The 25,628-nt window shown below is 45.2% G+C and overlaps 1 protein-coding gene across 1 annotated transcript in view; it reads left to right on the forward strand.

Annotated features, from left to right (window-relative positions):
* The first annotated feature begins 2,258 nt into the window (after positions 1-2,258).
* Positions 2,259-25,628, forward strand: part of LOC147706630 (uncharacterized) — a 153,747-nt gene continuing 130,377 nt past the window's right edge. Inside the window, exons 1-2 of the mRNA XM_086929641.1 lie at positions 2,259-2,349; positions 16,988-17,353. Coding sequence (XP_086785767.1) covers positions 2,259-2,349; positions 16,988-17,353 — 457 coding nt within the window. The remainder of the gene's footprint in view (positions 2,350-16,987; positions 17,354-25,628) is intronic.

Genomic DNA, 25,628 nt, shown 5'->3' on the forward strand with positions numbered 1-25,628 from the left:
AGCAGAGCACAGTGCACACCCACAAGGACTCTGGGCCTTCCCCAGATCTACAGACTGTCACAATGTACAATGCCATGCTGTCTGAATGTCAACATATACCATGCGGCTACATACATGTGGACACATTGTCATACACCATCTCCCCTTCACATCGCAGGGGCACCATCAACACCTCCTGTAGAGCAGTCACAGCAACTCTTCACTGATGACGAGGAGGACAACACCACCATCGACACCCAAACCATCCCAGACATTATTGACCTCATCCGCCACTCACCACCAGGATCAGGGCAGCCCAGCTACATTGAGGAGACCCCACCCACTACCCAAAGCACCCAGCAGGAGACACCCGTAGCCACGCACTCCCCCAAAACCCTCAAGAACAGGACATGGCCTTCCAACGCCGTATGCTGGAGGAGTGCCAGAGGGAGCAGTTACGGTTGGACTTCAGCATCATGGCAAGCAAACTTGATGCCATCCTTGGGTATATAGCCACGCTCCATGGTCTCCAACGAGCCCTGACTGACATCGCTGGAGTCATGACGCGGAGAGAAGAACACCTGTCCACTCAGAGTGGCTCCAGCGATACCCGCCGTGAGCGGGCACACATGCAGAGGCTCATGAAGGACATGGTGCGGATGGAGGCGGAAAGGATGGCATCCACCTCTGCACATCAGAGGAATGTAGCTGCGATCTACCATGCCCTGCAGATCCTCATCATGGCATTGCTGCCACAAGGCGTGGCGATGATGAATGCTGCTGCCCCCACACTATCCACATCTCCGCCGGCTGGTGTGTCTTTGCCTCCCAGTGCTGCAGGCCTAACCACTCCGGCCCCTGATGTGTCAGTTGCACCGTGCCACAGCCGGTACAGCAACACCCACAGGTGGGGCAGAGCATACATCCAGGTACGAGGACGTGGATGTGCCTGTAATCAGAAGGACTCAGTAGCATTCATTTACGCCACCTGGCATGTTTCTGCTTGGTCCCGCACATGGCCTTATGACTCTCCACTGACCCCCGATTCACTCAGATGCACTCACCTTGGACAAAAACATGGAATGCCACATCCTGTTTGATGACCAATGACACAGCGACCAGACTGCGGACTGTACCCTTCCTCTTCCGAGGTACTTGTCATTTCCGGTATGGATTCTGGCTGGCCCTCCACTGGCCCATATTGTGTAGAGTGTTCGCCATTGCCCTGTGCCACTCCAGCTGCAGATCTGCACTGGATATGCAATAAATATCCAGTGACGCACTGCTTTGTCATGTCTTTCATCATTCATGTATGCATGTGTGGATGAATGTAGGGACAGTGATTTCCCCTGCTTCAATGATGCTCATCCTGTGGGATGCCAATCAGAGGGTCCTACATAACAAAATGTGTTATGGGTCCCGTGCACACCACAACAGGGACACATGCATCAGCCATTTCCTTGTCCAGACATGGACTGAACCACGCCCAGTGCCCATGAGTCATTTCTGCAAGCCTGCGCTGTTCCGGTGTACGGCAGGCAAGACCACTCTGCTAACGCTCAGAGAGGGGGTCCTCATTGCTTCCAGTCGCAGGCGTACTCGCTGGTGATGTGCAGGTCACTGGTCTAGTTGTCAGAATGTCACAGCGACTCCCTGAGGGCAGGCTTGCATGCAAACCACACCAATCCCGCACAGGCGTCACAGGCCATGTGACTCCACAAATATAAGGGGCAGATGACATCACATACCCCTCTGCCGGCGGTGACTGGATAACGGACCCAAGGCCTTTAGGCCGGCATGGGCCTACCACCATGTGACGCTGACTGGGGTTGAACAGGGTTTGTGGCACACAGTGCATTTTGGCCAGCACAGGCACCCCGCCACGGGACACTGACCTGGGTTGAACAGGGTTTGCGGCACACAATGCATTGCGGCCGGCACAGGCACCCCGCCATGTGACGGTGACTTTGGGTGCACTGAGTCATTGGCACCTTAAGCTGCTGAGCGGGTGTGCAGCCTGCCATGATGCCCCATTCTGGCGATCCACACTGCTCAGGATTTGTATGCTTTGCTGGACTGCAGTGAAGGCCGAGCCAGCGGGCAGTGTGGGCCTACCGCCACATGGCCTCACTTCCGGGATCACAACGTTTGTGGCACCCATTGGGCTGAGTGGCTGTGCAGGCTGCGATGGTGCCAGGTGCCCTGGTATGTCCTATGCCATGGATTAACCAAGACCTAGCACCAGACGTAAGACCTAGTGGCCTGCGCAGCGTGGCTGCATGGTATGGAGGGTGCCATGTCTGCGGGCCCGGGCCTGTGGCTTGCAGCAGCACGTGGTGGGACCACCTGTCTACACGCCGATGGTGGAAGGTGAGCAGTGAGGCCGGGTGTGCATGGGCGGCAATGCTCCGATGGGCGGCGGCAGGGGCTGGAGTGCCTCTGCTTGGGTGTGTACTGTGCCAGTCATTAATCTGGACTCTGTTTCAGATGACGGCTCTGACTCTGATGTGTGGCCTGGTGTACTGTGTGAGACGTTAGCCAGGCATATGAAGTCCACTAGTTCTAGTGGGCACCTTACACCAGTCTAATCGGTGTGTTACTCTTACAACGCAATTATTACAACGTAATGCTGTTACAACGCAGCTATTACAACGCAAATACCATTACAATGCATGCCATTACAACGCATGGCATTACATAGCAGATGCTATTACAACGCATACCATTACATCGTAAGTATTGGTAAGTATTTAATTTTTTTTATTTTATGTAATATTTTATAATTGATTTAATTTTTATTAATTATAAAAAAATATTTATTTCGTTTTTAAATATTATAAATTAAATATATTAATTTAAGTAATTTTTTTAATAAGTATGAGTATAGGAGTATATGTTTTGGGGTACTGATGTATATGTTTTGGGGTGTTGATGTATATGTTTTGGGGTGTTTGGGTATTTTTAGGTTTTTGGGCTGGGTTTGGGTTTTGGGGTACAGGGGTGTTTTTAGGTTTTAAGGCAGGGTTTGGGTTTTGGGGTACAGGGGTGTTTTTAGGTTTTAGGGCAGGGTTTGGGTTTTGGGGTGCAGGGGTGTTTTTAGGTTTTAGGGCAGGGTTTGGGTTTTGGGGTACAGGGGTGTTTTTAGGTTTTAGGGCAGGGTTTGGGTTTTGGGGTACAGGGGTGTTTTTAGGTTTTAGGGCAGGGTTTGGGTTTTGGGGTACAGGGGTGTTTTTAGGTTTTAGGGCAGGGTTTGGGTTTTGGGGTACAGGGGTGTTTTTAGGTTTTAGGGCAGGGTTTGGGTTTTGGGGTACAGGGGTGTTTTTAGGTTTTAGGGCAGGGTTTGGGTTTTGGGGTACAGGGGTGTTTTTAGGTTTTAGGGCAGGGTTTGGGTTTTGGGGTACAGGGGTGTTTTTAGGTTTTAGGGCAGGGTTTGGGGTTTGGGGTACAGGGGTGTTTTTAGGTTTTAAGGCAGGGTTTGGGTTTTGGGGTACAGGGGTGTTTTTAGGTTTTAGGGCAGGGTTTGGGTTTTGGGGTGCAGGGGTGTTTTTAGGTTTTAGGGCAGGGTTTGGGTTTTGGGGTACAGGGGTATTTTTAGGTTTTTGGGCTGGGTTTGGGTTTTGGGGTACAGGGGTGTTTTTAGGTTTTAAGGCAGGGTTTGGGTTTTGGGGTACAGGGGTGTTTTTAGGTTTTAGGGCAGGGTTTGGGTTTGGGGTGCAGGGGTGTTTTTAGGTTTTAGGGCAGGGTTTGGGTTTTGGGGTACAGGGGTGTTTTTAGGTTTTAGGGCAGGGTTTGGGTTTTGGGGTACAGGGGTGTTTTTAGGTTTTAGGGCAGGGTTTGGGTTTTGGGGTACAGGGGTGTTTTTAGGTTTTAGGGCAAGGTTTGGGTTTTGGGGTACAGGGGTGTTTTTAGGTTTTAGGGCAGGGTTTGGGTTTTGGGGTACAGGGGTGTTTTTAGGTTTTAGGGCAGGGTTTGGGTTTTGGGGTACAGGGGTGTTTTTAGGTTTTAGGGCAGGGTTTGGGTTTTGGGGTACAGGGGTGTTTTTAGGTTTTAGGGCAAGGTTTGGGTTTTGGGGTACAGGGGTGTTTTTAGGTTTTAGGGCAGGGTTTGGGTTTTGGGGTACAGGGGTGTTTTTAGGTTTTAGGGCAGGGTTTGGGTTTTGGGGTACAGGGGTGTTTTTAGGTTTTAGGGCAGGGTTTGGGTTTTGGGGTACAGGGGTGTTTTTAGGTTTTAGGGCAAGGTTTGGGTTTTGGGGTACAGGGGTGTTTTTAGGTTTTATGGCAGGGTTTGAGTTTTGGGGTACAGGGGTGTTTTTAGGTTTTAGGGCAAGGTTTGGGTTTTGGGGTACAGGGGTGTTTTTAGGTTTTAGGGCAAGGTTTGGGTTTTGGGGTACAGGGGTGTTTTTAGGTTTTAGGGCAGGGTTTGGGTTTTGGGGTACAGGGGTGTTTTTAGGTTTTAGGGCAGGGTTTGGATTTTGGGGTACAGGGGTTTGTGTTTTGGGTTACTTAAATTATATTTACAATTGTTAAATTAATTAAAATATGTTTAATAAATTAAATTAATTTTATTTCATTACATTTTTAAATTAAATTAATTTAATTAAATACATTATTTCAATTAATTAAATTTCATATCAATTTTAAAAATATGTACATTAAGTTAATTTTATTATTTAAATTAAATTAAATTATTCCCATTTTTTATTAAAATTACATTTATTAAATAGATATTATTTTATTAAATTAAATGAATGGCTATTTTAATATGTATTTTATTTAAATTAATTAAATTAAAATAATTAAATTAACTTAATAATATTTTTAAAAAAAGGTATACTTACCTATACTTACGATGTAATGCCATGCGTTGTAATACCATCTGCTATGTAATGCCATGCGTTGTAATGGCATCCGATGTAATGGATCCTGCGTTGTAAAAATTCAGTTGTAACGGAATGCGATGTAATATTTCGCGTTGTACTGACACCAATCCGTCTAATCGACCCTTATTGATGGTGGTTGTAAAGTCAACCTTATAGAAAGCTATCCTAATGGTAGCCTGGACCAGCAGTCATCAGGTTAAGACTTCAGAGAGCATGTGAAGCACCTCCGCAACCCCTGCGGACAGTCCCTCCTACTCTATTGTGGCAGACGGACTCAGGTCCGTCCGCCATCATAATCGGCCCCTTAATACTGAAGGTAACACTGATCGTTCTAGACCTTAATGTCAATCTTACTATAAAATGTTTTTTCTGAGCAACATTATTAGATATATAGCTAAAATCCATATATATTTTTTAGAACATTAATCCCTACATCTCAGCAATCTGTGCATTGTCACAAATTCATCATATGCTGCTCATGTTTTGAAGCCGTCCTACCTAAATTTGCCAAGTAGCTTAGTAACCTGTTCAGGGTAAATTGTGAGATATCACCATTCAGATCAGGTTGCTACCCATTTTGATTAAACTTGAAACCACCATTTAATACTTACCATTCATTCATTTTGATGTAGCTCTGACCACAACAACGGAATTCTCCGGTATCCATGTCTTGCTGATTAAGCATGCAGGTCCCTGCAAACCCAGGTATTACTAAAACTAAACATTGGTCATTTCAGAGTATTCATGTCTAATCTGAGACATTTTGAATGAACCACACTTTCTTTTCTTTTGTATATTTATTACAACTGGGGTTGATTCTAATATTCTATATTCACCTCAATCGCTAACCATTTAAAGTAATCCACCCTTCACTCTTCATGCCTGTAGGCCTGCTACATGCAAGATCTATAAGATGTTATCCCCAATTATCATGTTATCCCATATGGCTATCTAATCCACCCATTTCCTCCCATTTTGGCCTAGCTCCATCTATTTCTAACCCTTTTCCTCAGTTCTGCCTAATATTCCCTTATATATACTTTTCAGACTCTATTCTTTAATAACTGTGAAAACTTCTGTGAAGGTAGTACAAGTGTTATTATTTTTTGTTAGAATGTGTAGGCTATTATAGACAACAAGCAGTATATAATTATTATAATTATGTGTTTAATGTATATTTTGACTGAACATGTACTGGAATTTTGAAATAGATCATATTTTTTATAATTTCTAGGAACATTGTGGCCTATAACAAAAAGTTCCTGACAAAGGCGTCCTGATACGCCGAAACGTGCGTCAAATGAGACATTAACTCTGCCACAACTTTTAATTGGATTAATCATATCTCCGTGTTTTTAAACTTGTTATTATTTTTATGTATTGTATGATTTGTACACAAATGTGACCAATAATCTCTTTTTAATTGTATTTTGTTGCAAAGTATCTACCTCAAAGTAACATAAAAATAATTTCCCGTACATGTTTTTGTTAGCTTGTAATTTCCTATTACTTAAACTACCCAAAGTCAAAATACGCTTTATTCGATTTTCAGGAAAATCATAAAAGGCAATACATAAAACACAGATGTGAAATGCAATTGCAATTGAATACAAAGATCAGTTCATTGTCATCTTAAAAATCAGTACAGTTAAAACCATTTAATGTGAAAATATAAAATCAGTTAAGATACACAACAAAGTTTTAAAATAAAAAGTTCCCTGGGGCTTGTTTTTCCCTTATTCTAAATGCAGCTGTTACTTAAACTACCCATTCTTGAATTATTTACCGTATTGTGTACTGTCTAGGAAGATACCCACGTACTGTTTTTCTCTGTCCTAGAAGACTCTAATTGCCAGGGGGTCCTTGTTTTCACATACATCCTTTTAAACTAGGACACTTCAAGAGTCAAGACCCATGGGAGCACTGGAGTACTCATGTTACCTCATCCAGGGAAGCCGGGTGCATAGGTGTCTTTTCGGTATAGAGTCAAAATATCGAGTTTTTTATTTCGACTTACATTAATATCGATTTAAAAATATAGAATGGACACAATATCGACTGGTCATATTATAGACTACAAAAATATCGACTAGAATAGCATGAATATCGATTCCAAAATATAGAATGGACAAAATATCGAATGGACAGAATATAGACAACAAAAATATCGAATTATAGGTAAGTAAGTTAAAATCAATTTTTTAAAGTGTTTTTTATTTTACTATATGTGTGAAAAGTGTATATTTATTTTATAATTTAATTTAATTAATTAATGTTATGTTTTTTTTTGCGTAATATAAATCAGTAGAGGGTTGTGGGTTTATAGGGGAATAGGGTGGGAAGTAATTTAATTATAATTAATTAAATATGTTAATTTATTTATTGGTATTTATTTTGAATTAATTGGTAATTAATTAAAATTTTATTTGTAATTAAATAAAATTTAATTGGTAATTCATTTTAATTAATTGATTAATTGATAATTATGTTAATTATATTAATTTATTTTCTGTAGCGGGTTGTGGGTTTATAGGGGAATAGGTTGGAAAGTAATTTAATGATAATTAATTAAATATGTTAATTTGTTATTGGTATTAATTTTGAAATATTTGTTAATTAATTATTAATTGGTAGATAATTAAAAAAATGTTAATTAATTATAATTAATTGGTTAATTGATAATTATATTAATTATATTAATTTATTTTCTGTTGCGGGTTGTGAGTTTATAGGGAATAGGGTGGGAAGTAATTAAAATAAAATTAATTAAATATGTTAATTTGTTTATTGGTATTTATTTTGAATTAATTTTGAATTAATTATTAATTGGTAATTAATTAAAATGTAATTGGTAATTAATTTTATTTAATTGATAAATTGGTAATGAATTAAAATAAAATTGGTAATTCCATGTTAAATAATTGATAATTGGTAAGTAATTAAAATATAATTGGTAATTAATTTTAAATAATTGTTTAAATGTTAATCATGTTAATTGTATTAATTTATTTTCAGTAGTGGGTTGTGGGTTTATAGGGGAATAGGGTGGGAAGTAATTTAATTATAAATACGTACATTTTTTAATTCATTTATTGGTTATTTTTGTTGAATTTAATTAATTTATCATAAAAAACTAATAATTATTTTAAAAAAATGTAATTGGTATTAATATTTAATTATTCTTCATTCATATATGAAGTATATATGTTCCCTACTGTTGCACTCTTTGGAGTGGGAATAGTAATTTTTACCCCTACGCTATCCAACACTTTCCCTACTGTTGCATTCTCTGGAGTGGGAATAGTAATTTGTACCCTTATGCTATCCAATGCTTTACCAACTGTTGCACTCTCTGGAGTGGGAATAGTAATTTTTACCCCTACGCTATCCAACGCTTTCCCTACTGTTGCGCTCTCTGGAGTGGGAATAGTACATTTTACCCCTACGCTATCAAACGCTTTCCCTACTGTTGCTCTCTCTGGAGTGGGAATAGTAATTTTTACCCTTACTCTATCCAACGCTTTCCCTACTGTTGCACTCTCTGGAGTGGGAATAGTAATTTTTACCCCTACGCTATCCAACGCTTTCCCTACTGTTGCGCTCTCTGGAGTGGGAATAGTAATTTTTACCCCTACGCTATCCAACGCTTTCCCTACTGTTGCACTCTCTGGAGTGGGAATAGTAATTTTTAACCTTACGCTATCCAACGCTTTCCCTACTGTTGCACTCTCTGGAGTGGGAATAGTCATTTTTACCCCTACGCTATCCAACGCTTTCCCTACTGTTGCGTTCTCTGGAGTGGGAATAGTAATTTTTACCCCCTACGCTATCCAACGCTTTCCCTACTGTTGCACTCTCTGGAGTGGGAATAGTAATGTTTACCCTTACGCTATCCAACGTTTTCCCTACTTTTGAACTCTCTGGAGTTGGAATAGTAATTTTTACCCCTACGCTATCCAACGCTTTCCCTACTGTTGCGCTCTCTGGAGTGGGAATAGTAATTTTTACCCCTACGCTATCCAACGCTTTCCCTACTGTTTTACTCTCTGGAGTGGGAATAGTAATTTTTACCCTTACGCTATCCAACGCTTTCCCTACTGTTGCACTCTCTGGAGTGGGAATAGTAATTTTTACCCCTACCCTTTCCAACGTTTTCCCTACTGTTGCGCTCTCTGGAGTTGGAATAGTAATTTTTACCTCTACGTTATCCAATGCTTTCCCTACTGTTGCACTCACTGGAGTGGTTATATTAAATTTAACCATCTCGCTATCCTACGGTAAAAATATTGTATGTTTTGTCAATAATATGTGTATATATATATATATATATATATATATATGTATTAAAATTTATATTATTTTTTATTTTAAAGTTAAATTAATTATTTATTAATTTTACATTTATTTAATCATTTTAAGTATGTTTACATTAATTATATTTATTATTATATTCGTTTTCAATTAATTTTAAGACATTTAAAACATTCAATATTTTGACTGTCTATATTCTTTACAATCGATATTTCGTAGTCAATATTTTTGTACTTACCTGTTTGTAGATAGGCAGTCGATATTCTGGCATTCAATATTTTTACCTCGATATTTTGTCAGATCGAAATGTTGTCTGTCGATATTCTGTCAGTGATCCGTCTTTTCGTGTCGGGTTTGGTCGTTGTTTTCAATGGAGAGCTGCAAAGAAGTGCTGCAGCTGACCACAGGAAAGTGTCTGGGTGATTGGAAGGATGGATCAAAGATCTGTAGAACGTGAAAACAGAAGGAACAGAGCCTGGGTCACTTGCCAGTGACCAGGGCGGCGATAGAAAGATGGCACCAAATGTTGTGTGATTTCAGGTGAAGATGTGAAGTTTGTCTCTTCAGCCAAGAGGACCAGGAGGCGTCGACGACAATCAGGGGCTGGATTCGAGCTGTCCCTCAAAGGATCTAGTTGACTGCGGTGTCGGTATCCAGACTGGACCCAACAAGCCTTGGCAAACGCAACCCATGCAGGATGTTGAGATTGTCTTTGGTGCAGACCAGCAAGGTCTGAGTGACTTCTCCTTTATAGAGAAGTTGAAGCAAGCGTGGAGCAACCAGGAAAATGAGTTAGATTTAAAAGGAAGTCTTCGAGGGGCTCACTAGCCCATGGACTAGGAACCGCAAGGATGCGCCCAGCTGAAATGAAAAAGCGGGGCCCATGGGTCACTCGTGGAGTGGGGGCCTCTAAGCTTTGGTGAAAATGGTGCTTGGGCCTGAGGCTTCAAGCACCCCAATGCACAACTTCAAGTTACCTCATCAAGTAGGTGCAGCTTGCAAAATGCAGGATGTTCAGGAGTTCTGGTCCCACGTCTCTCATGTCCGCCACGGATCTCAGCTTTGCTGTGAGCGAAGGTCGGAGATGTCTGGAAGTCCATGTCCTGTGTTGCAGATTTTTTGGGATCCGGCGGGAGCCTCGAAAATGCAGACACGCAAAGTTGCTGTTGGTGCCTGTTTGAACAGGGTGGTCACTTCTTGACCACAAGAGAGATGTATTCCGTCTTCCAGTCGAAATGGAATGTCAAAGATCCAGTATATATGTTTCTGAGTTTCATCCAGGGTAATCTAAAGTCCTAGGGACTGGGATCCTATACTTATACTAAGTTTAGGGGCTGGACGACCTTTAAGGTCCCTCCTGTAGGTGGACCTGGGAAGGGGGTGGTTACACCCCTTTCCCTTTGCCCAGTTTCACGCCAGAGCTGGGGCAGAGTGCCACAGCAACCGGTTTGAACTGGGAAATGCATGGTGCACCTTGTGTGCCCCAGGCAGTGTCTGGAAAGCATTCACTGAATGCAGCCCTCCCTGCCCCAATACTCAAAAGCCTGTCTGGGGAGGCGCCAGCACCTCCTTGGTCAGGAAACCTATTGTCCAGGCCTCCCCTGCCGGAGTTTCGTCCAGCAACAGGAGGTCAGACTTGTGTCTGTGGCAGCAGCATCCATTTTGTGAAGCTGGGGCTCTGTTTAACTTTAACCGGGTAAACCAGTGACAACATGTCTTCTCCCTCTAGAAGGGTGGAATGCTACCCCCGCCGCCAGAAGTGGCGGCGGGGGTAGCACTTAGGGGTAGCACTTAGGCTATAACTTCACCACCTATTTTGTAACATTTAGCAGAGAAACCCTCTGTCTCTCGTTCTTCGGTCAGCCGGTCCTTGACATCCTCCCTCATTCCTCTTTGGTGATCAGTGCCTGGGTACCCTCATGGGTGACAAGTAGGACTCTAGAAATCTACTGATTGATTAATTGATTGATTGATCTCTCTCCCAAACGCCCCCTATCTCTTGCCCAACCTTCAGAATTCTTACTTTTGAAGGTATTCCTGAATGTGAGTCGAGCCTTGCTATGATCTCTCTGGAGTGTAGAGGGCCCGGTAAGAGTGGAGAACTCCCCTTACTTGGTCTCTTGTGTGGTTTGTACTCCTCACCTTTGTGTCTTGAAAGTGTGTTTTGCCATCTCTCTCATCATCAGTTGTGCTGCTGAGAACCGTCCTTCCTTCTCCTCCTCTTGTGTGATGCTCTTTTCATTGCAAAGTCCTAAATTACACATTTCACTTCCTTTTCACATACAAGATCCAGCGAGCAGTGGGTGTCCTTCCTTCTTTCGGATGTTTCTGCTGCGATTCTCACAGGAAAAGATTGAAAGTATTTGGAATGAACTGTTGAAGCTACGAGAATCCATGGATCAATAACATTTATTGATAAACAACTCTCTGCTGAAGACAGGATAATGTCAGGCTAACTCAAGTTAGCTTCAGAACCACGTTCATCAAAAGGGGTTGAACCCACTATAGGATAGACATTGTTCTCGTCCAATGGGCAAGCAGCCTGCGTGACATGCATGTCCCTCCGCCAATGGGATGTGCAAGCTGTGGGTTGGCCGAGAGATGAGTGGCTGTTCGATGCTCTTCAGCTCTCCTTAAGTAACTAAGCTTGGATGGTCACGAAAGGTGACACAAGGACAACGCAAAGTCAACAGTAAGATTTGCAAAGTCGCTCAAGGGGTGATTTGTGCCACATCACACAGCTTTGTAAAGAAATGTAAAGCAATGGAATTACATGTGCTGAATTATAATACATTTCTACTTGGGAGGCATTTCATGGGTAGAGCGTTGCCATGCGTCCACCCTTGGATGGTGGCACATTCCCAAATTTACAATGATGAGCAAACCTGGGAATGTGTGAAAATGACCGTAACGAGGACAAATATGTTTATTTCTCCTTGTTTTCTGTTTGAACTTGAGCCGCGCTCTGCAGCGCACATAGAAAGAGGCGGAGGTCTCAAATGATTATGTGCAGGAAGGTACCCCTCCCGCACAAAAACAATTCAGTCTGCAGCGCTGGTACTATTGTGCAAGGAAGCCTGTGTTGGCGCTATCAGCACACCGTGCACCGGTGCAAGGAGAGAGCAGAATGCCTCATATCTTTGTAAATATGGCTCATTCCCGCCCTCTCCCTTTTACTCAGTTCAGGAAGGTGAATTGGGGCATTGCGTTGTGTGAAAAATGATAAATATAGCTCCATATTTATGAAGCCATCTTAGTGTTGCCCCTGCATCATCGCAAGTGACACACGGACAACGCAGAGTTAACAATAAGATGTACAAAGCCACGTCAGGGTCGATATGCTTCCTCTCGCGTGGTTTTGGGAAGAAGTGTAACTCATTAAAGTTGCATGAGTTGCATCAGGCTACTTTCCCAGATTTACAAAGACAACTAAACCTGGGAATGTGTGAAAATATGATGCTTTCCCAAGTAAGGCATAATGAGGAGAAATATGTTTATTTCTCCTCATTATACTCTCTTTCCACATGAGCGGCGCTCAGCAGCGCACATAGAAAGAGGAAAATGTCTTAACCCCTTGCACGTGTCCGGACTGTCCCTGCGGTGCGGAAAAATTCCAAACATGCGCAGATGGGATAGCTCCCGGCCGTCCGACACACACGTCCACCATGACGTCAGACGGCCGGGGGCCGTACGACACATACAAGGGGTTAAAGGATTATTTATGTGCAGGAAGGTATCCCTGTTGCACAAAAACAATCCTGTCTGTAATACAGGCCCCCTTGCACTATTGTGCACCATGGTGCCTGCGTTGGTGCTAGGCAGCACACCGTGCACCAGTGCAAGGAGAGAGAGCTGCAATGCTTCATATCTTTGTAAATAGTGTGTATTTCTGCTCCCTCCCTTTCTTGCAGCGCAGAAGCGTTATTTTCCGCCCGGCAGCGCATGAAAGTTTAGTGCCCTACATGTGATGAAAACCTACAGGCAGGCCACTCTGTTTCTGAGACCCTGAGATCTCCAAATCCATAGATTTATTGATCTAGTCCAGTGTGGTGGCTTCGAGGAGGGAATTGATGAGATGCAGACCCCTGTTATTGCCAATATCTGCCATCAGGGCTGGTGGGGGAAGTGACGCATCTTTCGTTGTAGATGTGGCCACCTCGGTGACCCAACAGCTGACTCGAGAGTCACCCCCTTGTGTTTGTCCAGAAGTAAAGGTTGATGGGTTAAACTCCTAAAGCCTTCGTAATGGACATAAGGGGCCTAGGGTCAGTGATGCTTCCCAGGTTTGTAGAGACTGGTCAAGGTTACTGAGTTAACAAAGAGTAGGGTGAAGAGACAAGACACTTGTTTACATCACACTCTGGAGACTGGTCAGGTTACTGAGTTAACACCGAGTAGGGTGAAGAGGCAAGAACCATGTTTACACCACACTCTGAAGACTGGTCAAGGATACTGAGTTAACAAGGAGTAGGGTGACGAGACAAGACCCTTGTTTACATCACACTTTGGAGACTGGCCAAGTTACTGAGTTAACAAAGAGAAGGGTGAAGAGACAAGGCACTTGTTTACATCACTCTCTTGAGACTGGTTCAAGTTTCAAGTTTCAAGTTTGGAAATTTGTATAGCGCACTACTCACCCAGAGGGTCTCAAGGCGCTTGGGGGAGGGTGTGTGCATTATTTATCGAATAGCCAGGTTTTTAGCTGCTTTCTGAAGGAAAGGCGGTTCTGTGTAAGGCGGAGGTGAGTGGGGAGAGAATTCCAGGTTTCGGCCGCTAAGTAGGAGAAGGATCTTCCTCCCATGGAGGATCTATGGATGCGCGGAACTGCGGTGAGTGCTTGATTGGATGATCGCAGTTGGCGGGTGGGTGTGTAGAAGTACAGTCGTGTGTTGAGGCATTCAGGTCCTAGGTCGTAGAGGGCCTTGTGTGCGTGGGTGAGGAGACGGAACGTTATTCTCTTGTTGACGGGGAGCCAGTGAAGGTCTTTCAGGTGACCGGTAATGTGAGCTTGACGGGGGATGTCCAATATGAGTCTGGCTGAGGCGTTTTGGATGCTTTGGAGTTTTTTCTGTAGTTTGGCTGTGGTTCCGGCGTAGAGGGTGTTTCCATAGTCCAGTCGGCTAGTGACCAGTGCGTGGGTGACAGTCTTCCTTGTTTCGGTGGGGATCCAACTGAAGATTTTTTTCAGCATTCGAAGGACGTTGAAGCATGAAGATGAGACGGAGTTGACTTGTCTGGTCATCGAGAGGGAGGAGTCTAGGATGAAGCCCAGGTTACGTGCGTGGTCTGTAGGTATGGGTGCTGTACCCAGGGCCGGTGGCCACCATGAGTCGTCCCAGGCAGAGGGGGATGATCCTAGGAAGAGGACTTCCGTTTTGTCCGAGTTTAGTTTTAAACAGCTGTTCTTCATCCATTCGGCTACTTCTTTCATTCCTTCGTGTAGAGTGGCTTTGGCGGTGTTAGGGTCTTTGGTGAGGGAGAGGATCAGCTGGGTGTCGTCTGCGTAGGAGATGATGTTGAGGTTGTGTTGTCGCGCGATGGATGTGAGGGGACTCATGTAAATGTTGAAGAGGGTGGGACTGAGTGATGATCCTTGTGGTACTCCGCAGATGACTTCGGTGGCCTTTGAATTGAATGGGGGGAGGCGGACTCTCTGGGTTCTCCCGGCGAGGAACGAGGTGATCCAGTCCAAAGCTTTTCCTTGTATTCCGACGTTGCTGAGGCGTTGTATGAGGGTGCTATGACAGACTGTGTTGAAGGCGGCGGAGAGGTCAAGTAGGATGAGGGCAACTGTTTCTCCGTTGTCCAGTAGTGTTTCGGTGCTGTGTTTGGCTCGGAAGCCGGACTGTGAGGTGTCAAGGGAATTGTTGGATTCAAGGAAGGCGGCGAGCTGAATATTGACGGCTTTCTCAATGACTTTGGCAGGGAATGGGAGGAGTGAGATGGGGCGGTAGTTTTTAAGTTCGGAGGGGTCTGCTGTGGGTTTCTTCAGAAGGGCGCTGAGTTCGGCATGTTTCCAGCTTTCTGGGAAAGTAGCAGAGTTGAAGGAACAGTTGATGACATCACGGAGATGGGGTGCGATGATGGAGTCTGCTTTATTGAAAATGTGGTGGGGACATGGGTCGGTTGGCGATCCTGAGTGGATGGAGTTCATCAGGCAGATTGTGTCTTCAGTAGTGATTGGGTTCCAGACCCAAAGGTTGTGAGAGTTCTGTATTGGTTCGGAGGTGGGTGGAGTGGACTGTTCTTCGGACTGGTTTACAAAGCTGTTGTGTATGTCGGCGATTTTGTTGTGGAAGAAGGAGGATAAAGAGTCGCAGAGGTCTTGGGAGGGAGTGATGTCGTTTGTGCCGGCGGTGGGGTTGGTAAATTCTTTGACGATGTTGAATAGTTCCTTGCTGTTGTGGGCGTTGTTGTCGAGTCGATCCTTGAATGCTGATTTCTTGGTGGATCGGATCAATTGGTGGTGTTTGCGGGTGGCGTCCTTTAAGGTGGTCAGGTTGTCAGTGGTTGGGTTTTTTCTCCAGGTTTTCTCGAGAGTACGACACAACTTTTTGGATTTCTTAAGGTCATCGTTGAACCAGGGGGCCTTTTTGCTACCTTGTTTGATCTGGTGGTTTTTCAATGGTGCTAAATCGTCAGCGCTGTGGGTGATCCATTGTGTGAGATTGGTGGCAGCTTGGTTTGGGTCCGATGATATGGCAGGAGGGTTTTGGTTAAGCAATGTGAGTTGGTCGGCGGTGATTTTGTTCCAGTTTCTTCGAGGAACAGGTTGTGGGGGGTTGTGGGTAGAGGTCTTTTTGTAGTTGAAGTGAACGCAGCTGTGGTCCGTCCAATGGAGAGATGTGGTGTGATCGAAGGAGATGTGTTTGCTGGAGGTGAAGATAGGGTCAAGCGTGTGTCCGGCAAGGTGGGTGGGGGTGTCAACAAGTTGTTTGAGTCCGAGATTGGCCAGGTTGTCCAGAAGGGTGGTGGCGTTGCTATCGTTTTTCTTTTCCAGGTGGAAGTTGAGGTCTCCCAGTAGGATGTAATTCTCGGAGGTGAGGGCATGTGGGCTGATGAAGTCAGTGATGTCTTCGTTGAATTGTGTGCTGGTTCCTGGTGGTCTGTAGATGAGGGTGCCTCTAAGTGTGGTCCTGGGGTCGGTGTGGATCTGGAAGTGGAGGTGTTCGGCAATGGCGAGGTTATCGTCGGAGCTGGTCGTGATTCGGATGGTGTTCTTATGGACGATGGCGAGGCCTCCTCCTGTTTGGTTGGTGCGGTCTTTTTGGATGATCTTGTATGCGTCCGGGATGGCTATGGCGATGTCGGGCGCTGATGAGATGTTCATCCAGGTTATTGAGTTAACAAGGAGTAGGGTGAAGAGGCAAGACCCTTGTTTACATCACACTCTGGAGACTGGTCAAGGTTACTGAGTTAACAAGGAGTAGGGTGAAGAGGCAAGAACCTTGTTTACATCACACTCTGTGTGAGAGCAGGACGTAGGCTGAGTTGATAGGAGCTTGATTAAACTGGTTTTTAGATGTTGTATTATACAGTAACCCTGGCATAAGATTATGGAATTAACTGGGGAAATAATTATGTATATTTTATCAGGTAGTTTTTCTCGAATGAGTTGGGATAATTGCGTATTTATTTAAAATATTTTGTATAGGACTTGAAGGACATTGTAGCTCTGCACTGATTTTGTAATGCTTGTGTGTAATCCATTCATCTAGTTACAGTCGACATTGTCTCTCCGCACCCATTGGTGTCTGTTGTTTTTGGGGTTCAGCCGCAGCGCCTCTAATGTTGTTTCTCTTCTGTGTTTTCTTTCAGCCTGGGTGACATCAGTCTGCGTGACGTCATTGTTCCAGTGCACAGCAGCGCAGCTGTCAATCACTCCAGATGTGGTGACCGCAGCGGTGGGAGACAATGTCACCCTGTCTGTGCGGCACGAGGGGCGTTTAGAAAATGTTATCTGGTTGAGGAGCGGAGGGGCATGTGAAGATGGCTACATCCTCAGTCTCTTTGGCAGCAATCATCCTTTCTATGGTTCTCAATCCACCGGCCGAGAGACACTGCTCCCGGACGGGTCTCTGTGGATCACAGATGTGCAGACAAATCACACCGGAAACTATACTGTGCTAATGACAGGTGACTCGAGGGGGACACAGGATGCCATAGCACAGCTCAGAGTGCACGGTAAGGTCGCCACACCTGTCCTGTCAGTGCCACCTGCACACACGTGTCTTACTCCGGGTTCTCGGGTCGTGTGTGATCCTCGGACACTTGTCTTACTCCAGGAGCTCGGGGTCTTGTGTGACCCTTGGACACTTGTCTTACTCCAGGAGCTCGGGGTCTTGTGTGACCCTCGGACACTTGTCTCACTCCAGGAGCTCGGGGTCTTGTGTGACCCTCGGACACTTGCACCTCTCAGTCAGTGGTGATTGTGAGCCCGGGGGATGGGGAGGATACAGGAGGCCACAGCGCAGCTCAGGGTGAACTGTATGGTTGGTCACACCTGTCCTGTTATTGCCACCTACATACACTTGTCTTACTTCAGGAGCTCGCGGTCTTGTGTGACCCTCGGACGCTTGTCTTACTCCAGGAGCTCGGGGTCTTGTGTGACCCACGGACACTTGTCTTACTGCAGGAGCTCGGGGTCTTGTGTGACCCATGGACACTTGTCTTACTACAGGAGCGCGGGGTCTTGTGTGATCCTCTGACACTTTTCTCACACCAGGAGCTCGGGTTCTTGTGTGACCCTCAGACACTTGTCACACTCCAGGAGCTTAGGGTCTTGTGTGACCCTTGGACACTTGTCTTCCTCCAGGAGCTCGGGGTCTTGTGTGACACTCAGACACTTGTCTTACTCCAGGAGCTTAGGGTCTTGTGTGACCCTCGGACACTTGTCACACTCCAGGAGCTTAGGGTCTTGTGTGACCCTCGGACACTTGTCTTACTCCAGGAGCTCGGGGTCTTGTGTGACCCATGGACACTTGTCTTACTACAGGAGTTCAGGGTCCTGTGTGACCCTCGGACACTTGTCTTACTCCAGGAGCTCGGGTGTTGTGTGACCCTTGGACGCTTGTCTTACTCCAGGAGCTCGGGGTCTTGTGTGACCCATGGACACTTGTCTTACTACAGGAGCGCGGGGTCTTGTGTGATCCTCTGACACTTTTCTCACACCAGGAGCTCGGGTTCTTGTGTGACCCTCAGACACTTGTCACACTCCAGGAGCTTAGGGTCTTGTGTGACCCTCGGACACTTGTCTTCCTCCAGGAGCTCGGGGTCTTGTGTGACACTCAGACACTTGTCTTACTCCAGGAGCTTAGGGTCTTGTGTGACCCTCGGACACTTGTCACACTCCAGGAGCTTAGGGTCTTGTGTGACCCTCGGACACTTGTCTTACTCCAGGAGCTCGGGTGTTGTGTGACCCTTGGACGCTTGTCTTACTCCAGGAGCTCGGGGTCTTGTGTGACCCACTGACACTTGTCTTACTGCAGGAGCTCGGGGTCTTGTGTGACCCATGGACACTTGTCTTACTACAGGAGCGCGGGGTCTTGTGTGATCCTCTGACACTTTTCTCACACCAGGAGCTCGGGTTCTTGTGTGACCCTCAGACACTTGTCACACTCCAGGAGCTTAGGGTCTTGTGTGACCCTCGGACACTTGTCTTACTCCAGGAGCTCGGAGTCTTGTGTGACACTCAGACACTTGTCTTACTCCAGGAGTTCAGGGTCCTGTGTGACCCTCGGACACTTGTCTTACTCCAGGAGCTCGGGTGTTGTGTGACCCTTGGACACTTGTCTTACTCCAGGCGCTCAGGGTCTTGTCTGACCCTCAGACACTTGTCTTACTCCAGGAGCTCGGGGTCTTGTGTGACCCTTGGACACTTATCTTAGTCCAGGAGCTCGGGGTCTTGTGTGACCCTTGGACACTTGTCTTACTCCAGGAGCTCAGGGTCTTGTGTGACCCTCGGACACTTGTCTTACTCCAGGAGCTCGGGGTCTTGTGTGACCCTCGGACACTTGTCTTACTCCAGGAGCTCGTGGTCTTGTGTGACCCTTGGACACTTGTCTTACTCCAGGAGCTCGGGTCTTGTGTGACCCTTGGACACTTGTCTTACTCCAGGAGCTCGGGGTCTTGTGTGACCCTCGGACACTTGTCTTACTCCAGGAGCTCGTGGTCTTGTGTGACCCCGGACACTTGTCTTACTCCAGGAGCTCGGGGTCTTGTAGCTCGGTTCTTGTGTGACCCTTGGACACTTGTCTTACTCCAGGAGCTCAGGATCTTGTGTGACCCTCGGACACTTGTCTTACTCCAGGAGCTCGTGGTCTTGTGTGATTCTCGGACACTTGCACTTCTTAGTCCGTGGTGATTGTGGCAGGGCCGACCCTAGGGCGGTGCGGTTGGTGCCACTGCTCCGGGCGCTGACTTTTGGGGTGGGGCGGATGGGAGTGTTTTAAGAACATTATGGTTTCACAAGCCCCTGCTGCGGCGTCCCTGGCCTCCTGCAACCTTACAGCAACAATAAAAGTGGCCTTGGGTTAATCAGAAATATATAATGATGTAAGTAGAATATTGTGCATTTTCAAGAGTGTTCCACAAACCTTGACAGCATTTAAAACATACGTAATGGAGGAGTTTTGGGTCATTTCATTGAAGTAAATGAGAGACAATTAATGCAAAATTTGGATTTCTAGATTATTTTTTCAGTTTTATGTAGGGCACTCCTGGCCCAAGGGCATTGCTGCGTTTCCCATCAGCACCAGATTACATTGCACATTTATTTAAGGATGGAAGTTTAACAGAGGTCCCAGAGTCACAGGATGTTGATCCAAGGCTGGGACTTGAACCTGCTTCTCCACTTCCAAGGTCGTTGTAGTAATCACGCCACGCTGGTATGATGTAAACCAAGTAGGTTTATTCACAGGTTGGTTAACAGGTAGTAAAAGTCATGTAGATGGTAAATCACAGCAATTCACAGCCCCACCAGGAGCAGCCTGCTAGCTGCTCAGTCCCTCTCATCAACTGTCACGCCTCATCCAGTCACCCAGGCATTCTAGTGAAGGTCCACGCACCAACATTCCATACAGAGGACACACACAGGCTGAGCAGCTAGAGTGAAGAACACAGGGAAAGAAACATCATGTGAGGATACTACGTACCTCTTCCCTAATAAACAGAAGAAAGAGAGAATGCATAACAAAGAACATGCAATTAACTATTAGCATAAATGTACAATATACAAAAATAGTCCACATCTCAAAAATGTAGAAAACATCATGATTAGGAATTGAACAATTTAAAATAGAGTCAAAAGCCCAGACCAAGGGATGACGGGAACACCGCACCACGAGAGGGAAAGGAACCTAAGACAAGAAGGAAAGATGGCCGTTCAATACAATACAATACAACCATCCCCCTTCTCAAATACAGAAAATGAATATAGACCAAATTGAAATGTGGAATAAGGGACTGAAACCCGAAATCCTGCCCACACCATTAACAAGGGACAACTGTAATGTAGAATAGAGGGACTGAAACCCAAAATCCTGCCCCCATCATAAACAAGGGACAACTGTATGTGGTCTCCATGTAGAGACAATTCACGTAAACCAAAGGGACTAAAAAAACAGTGTTGTGCCCAAACTAAAATAAGAAACACCAATGCAATGTCATGTGTTCTCCCATGTAGGAAGACAAGTAATGTGGACAGAGGGGACTTGTACACTAAGCAAAACCCTAAGTCCTGTCCCAAACTAAAAATAAGGAACATCAATGTAATGTCATGGGTACTCCCTCAAACAAAAATAAAAGACACCAATGTTAAATCATGTGCTCATCCATGTAGGAAGACAAGTAATGTAATTATGAAGACTAAAGGGACTAGTACCCAATGTCCAGGCCCCGTAAACCACAAGGGACCACCTGAAAAGAAAGTGTTAAACAATAGTGCTGCGCAAGACGTCTTAAGCACGCAGGGACCACCCCTGCAACCTGTAAAGCAAAACAATGAACACTAAATCCCAAACTTACCCTGACGTAGGGCCAACCCTCTTGTAAGGGAACACTCACCACGTGTAGGGGTTAACCCCTGTGTAGAGGTCATGAAAAGTACTGTTTTCTCTAGTAAGGAAAACGACACATTCCTAATGTAAGCGAAAAAATGTAATACAGAAAAACAGAACTTGAAATCATTTAAAACAGAAAGTGTAAAACTGTAAACTGTACTTGAAAAATAGCCACTAGATGGCAGCATCCCCCAGTACAATGAAAAGAAGTTTCCACAAAATCGAATGTTCCTACTGCAATCCTGAGAAGAAATGGTCCGATAATCCTCTCAAGTACGTTTGGCCATGACGATAATGAAAAATTCTTCATGTTACTGTTTTTGCTTATCCTGGAACTCGACATTGTGACGAGCTGTATACTCGTACCGGGCAGCAAACAGTAAAACGTAGCCATGAGAACAGGGTACAATGAAAAGCAAAAAATGGCTGCGTTGCGTCGCGTTGTGAAACTTCACGTTGCGCAGTGAAGCTGAATGACGAACACGGGACTCTTCACGTTGCGCTGTGATGCGGAATGACGCACACAGGATTCTTCGACACACTCCAATGACGCCGAAAACACCACGCTCCTCCACTGAGTCACACAGAGATTCCACCACGTCATCAAAATTGAAAGTGGCATGGTGAAGACCGGATCAGCGCGGAGGCAGACACACAGACCCACAGTTAAACAGTACTCACAGTCAAACAGAAAACAGTAACTTCATGACAGACTCACGTTAGGAGAGCCCTCGTCGCCAAAATGTATGTAGTAATCACGCCACGCTGGTATGATGTAAACCAAGTAGGTTTATTCATAGGTTGGTTAACAGGTAGTAAAAGTCATGTAGATGGTAAATCACAGCAAATCACAGCCCCACCAGGAGCAGCCTGCTAGCTGCTCAGCCCCTCTCACCAACTGTCACGCCTCATCCAGTCACCCAGGCATTCTAGTGAAGGTCCACGCACCAACATTCCATAAAGAGGACACACACAGGCTGATCAGCTAGAGTGAAGAACATAGGGAAAGAAACATCATGTGAGGATACTACAGTCGTCCACTCTGGGGTTCGCGCCAGGCTGTCTCCTGCTTACTTAGAGGAAATAAAAGACTTGGCCCATGCAGGACGTGTTTCAGGCTTGTCTTTATATTCCGACTGATCATAATATCTGTTTAATATTTATAAGTGGCCTTGAAGCTCTACTCCAGAGACCTCCCGATCGGAGCTGGTACCCGTCAGGGACCTTTGATGAATTGCAATTCCAAATCTGGTGGTTGGGATACGCACTCCTGGATTAATTTGAGTGTACTTAAAAAGTTCTTCTTAGGTGGGTGGTGCCCGTGGGGTTGAACCCTCTGTACTTGGGTTGAAGAAGATCTGTGACGCACTATTTCTCGCGGGAAAAGTGTCTCCCCAGAGCACTCGCTGCCAAATGTTCAATAAAGATTCAAAAGCGTGTCAATACTTTCAAAAAATCTTCTTTACTTATTCATTTCATGATTCGCCTCATGATTTATACATGTTCAACTCATTGGCCCAATGCATTTCGGGCTAAGCCCTTCTTCGGGGGCCCTGTACAATTCTGTAAAGGTAATGGAGTACAGTTTCAAAAGCAAGATTCTTAGTTTCTGTTCATATCAAGTTTATACAATATCAAACATTTATCAACTCTTCTACACATGCAACGGAGGGAGGGTATCAGAGTGGATATTAATTAAAGGTTAAAAAAAAGGGGTCACTTGGAGTAATGTTATGAATTTCTGGGATCTGTATCCCTGGTTTCCATGTGTATTCTCATTTTGACATTATCAAGTTTTTCCACCGTAGGCACTACAAACCACATTTAGCATACACTTGCGACCACACGTTAGTAAGCAGAATAGTTCACTTTGGAAAATCCTGTATCACCCTTTGGTGTTAAATATCCTCGATCGGTAAATACAATACTTCATTATTTTCGGTACGCCGATTGTTTTGACACGTGACCACGCGTCAGACAATAGCGGGCACTCTTGCTAGAATCTCCGTGAAAACATCTCTCCTGCGTTTCAGCATCGTCCTTACATTACACACGTCACGTGACTCACACTCGCATATAGAATGCGGAACACCAAACGAACGTTCACTTCTCAACCGGACTCCAACTAAGACACGCCGAAATCATTCTACCCGGTAAGCGTCTTAGCGTTAGGGACTCGAATTGAACCTTGACAGATTAATCCGACAAACGCTTTTGTATGGACACGTCTCCTGACGTTTTTCCACCTTTTCATGTTACAGATTTATTCAGAGACGAGTGCGGGGAACAATACGTCAAAACAGGTTCTATCACCACGTTGTTCAGAGCACTTTTTCGGCACCTTATTTGTCTGACACCCTTCACCATCACACCCCCTACTTTCCCTGTACAGTCATGTAATTTCAACCGGCAGTTTATAGAGAACTTCTTTCCATTACTCCAAGTGACCCCTTTTTTTTATTTCAAATCATTTTTATTGAAGTAGAAGAAAGCAAAAGAATTATTATTATTATTATTATTATTAAGCAACTTGTAGTGCGCAGACTAAACCCGAAGGTATCAAGGCGCCTATCCAAATCAAATCAAAAAACAGAAAATATACAGAAAATGGAATGCACTAATGCAGAATGCCACTAGGGGTAAGCAAGTGTGAAAAGATGGGTCTTGAGCGCAGATCTAAACGTTTGCAGAGAGGGGCTAGATTTTACTTCTAGAGGGAGGGCATTCCACCACTTGGGTGCCAAAAAGGAAAAGGCCCTACCTCCCCATCTTACTTTTCTGACACGAGGTACAGAGAGGAGGAGTTTGTGACCGGAGCGAAGATTTCTACTAGGGTTGTGCCGAGAGAGAATGGAACCCAAACTTGTGGGGTTGGGTTTAGCCAGAGCTTTATACACCAGGCACAGGGATTTGAAACGGATCCGGTATTCAACGGGGAGCCAGTGCAGTTGTTTTCGGGCTTCAGTGGCAGAGGCACGCTTGGGAAGGTCAAGGGCAAATCTCGCTGCTGCGTTCTGGACCACCTGCAAGCGCTGTAGATGACTCTTGTTCAACCCTGCATACAGCGCATTGCAGTAGTCCAGACGCGAGCCCAGGAAGGCAACAGCAAGTTGCTTTCTTGCCTGGGGTGACAGGAAGTGTCTAATTTTCCTCAGTGTGTGAATAATCCCCCAGCAGGTCGAAACAGTCCTGTTGACCTGTTGGCACATACTGAGGTTGGGGTCGATCATAACTCCCAGGTTTTTGGCTGACTGGGTGGGCTCGGGACATGCACCCAGCGAATCCGGCCACCATTCCGCCGACCAGGTCGATTCCTTTCCACCAAAAACCATCACCTCTGTCTTCTCCCCATTCAGCTTGAGTGAATTGTGGATCATCCACTGGCCAACTGCTTCCATGCAGGATCTAAAATTTGCGGCAGTTGACGTAGCTGGCTGGGAGAGAGAGACTAGGATCTGGGTGTCGTCCGCATAGGACACTACCTCCATCCCAAAAGATCTAATAAGTCTGGCAAGGGGGGTCACGTAGATATTAAAAAGGGTAGGGCTAAGCGCTGACCCTTGGGGGACCCCACATTGCACAGACAGGGATGGAGATAGAAACACAGTACAATAATTCTTCCGTTACAGAGATGACTGATACATTTAGCGATGTACAATTACACAAAAGCAAAGAATATGAAAATAAAGTAAGACATTGCTTGCTAAGTTGAGGTACAAGTACATATATAACGCTCAGTGCATGGATACAGAGGCAAGGGCCCTTAGGAGAACAAATAGAGCATTTCTCAAATAGTGACCCCTTTTTTTAACCTTTAATTAATATCCACACTGATACCCTCCCTCCGTTGCATGTGTAGAAGAGTTGATAAATGTTTGATATTGTATAAACTTGATATGAACAGGAACTAAGAATCTTGCTTTTGAAACTGTACTCCATTACCTTTACAGAATTGTACAGGGCCCCCGAAGAAGGGCTTAGCCCGAAATGCATTGGGCCAATGAGTTGAACATGTATAAATCATGAGACGAATCATGAAAAGGAATCGAAATGAATAAGTAAAGAAGATTTTTTGAAAGTATTGACACGCTTTTGAATCTTTATTGAACATTTGGCAGCGAGTGCTCTGGGGAGACACTTTTCTCGCGAGAAATAGTGCGTCACAGACCCGTCAGGGACCACCAGAGGTTCTGCTGAGCCCTGCCAGGACTTCAAGATGGCAGACAGCGGCCACCGGGGCCAGCTTCACTGTCACTGCCTGTGCCCATGTAGTCCTGTCCGAGGCTCCGTGTTGTGTGAGAAGAGTAGAGGTGCGATACATGTAAACATTGGCAATATTATTGATCAAGTAAAAATTAGACCTCTGTCTGGCTGGACATGTCCCCAAAATATAGTTGCTA

This window comes from Lissotriton vulgaris, chromosome 7 (assembly GCF_964263255.1).
Source record: "Lissotriton vulgaris chromosome 7, aLisVul1.2, whole genome shotgun sequence".
In the NCBI taxonomy this organism is placed as follows: domain Eukaryota; kingdom Metazoa; phylum Chordata; class Amphibia; order Caudata; family Salamandridae; genus Lissotriton; species Lissotriton vulgaris.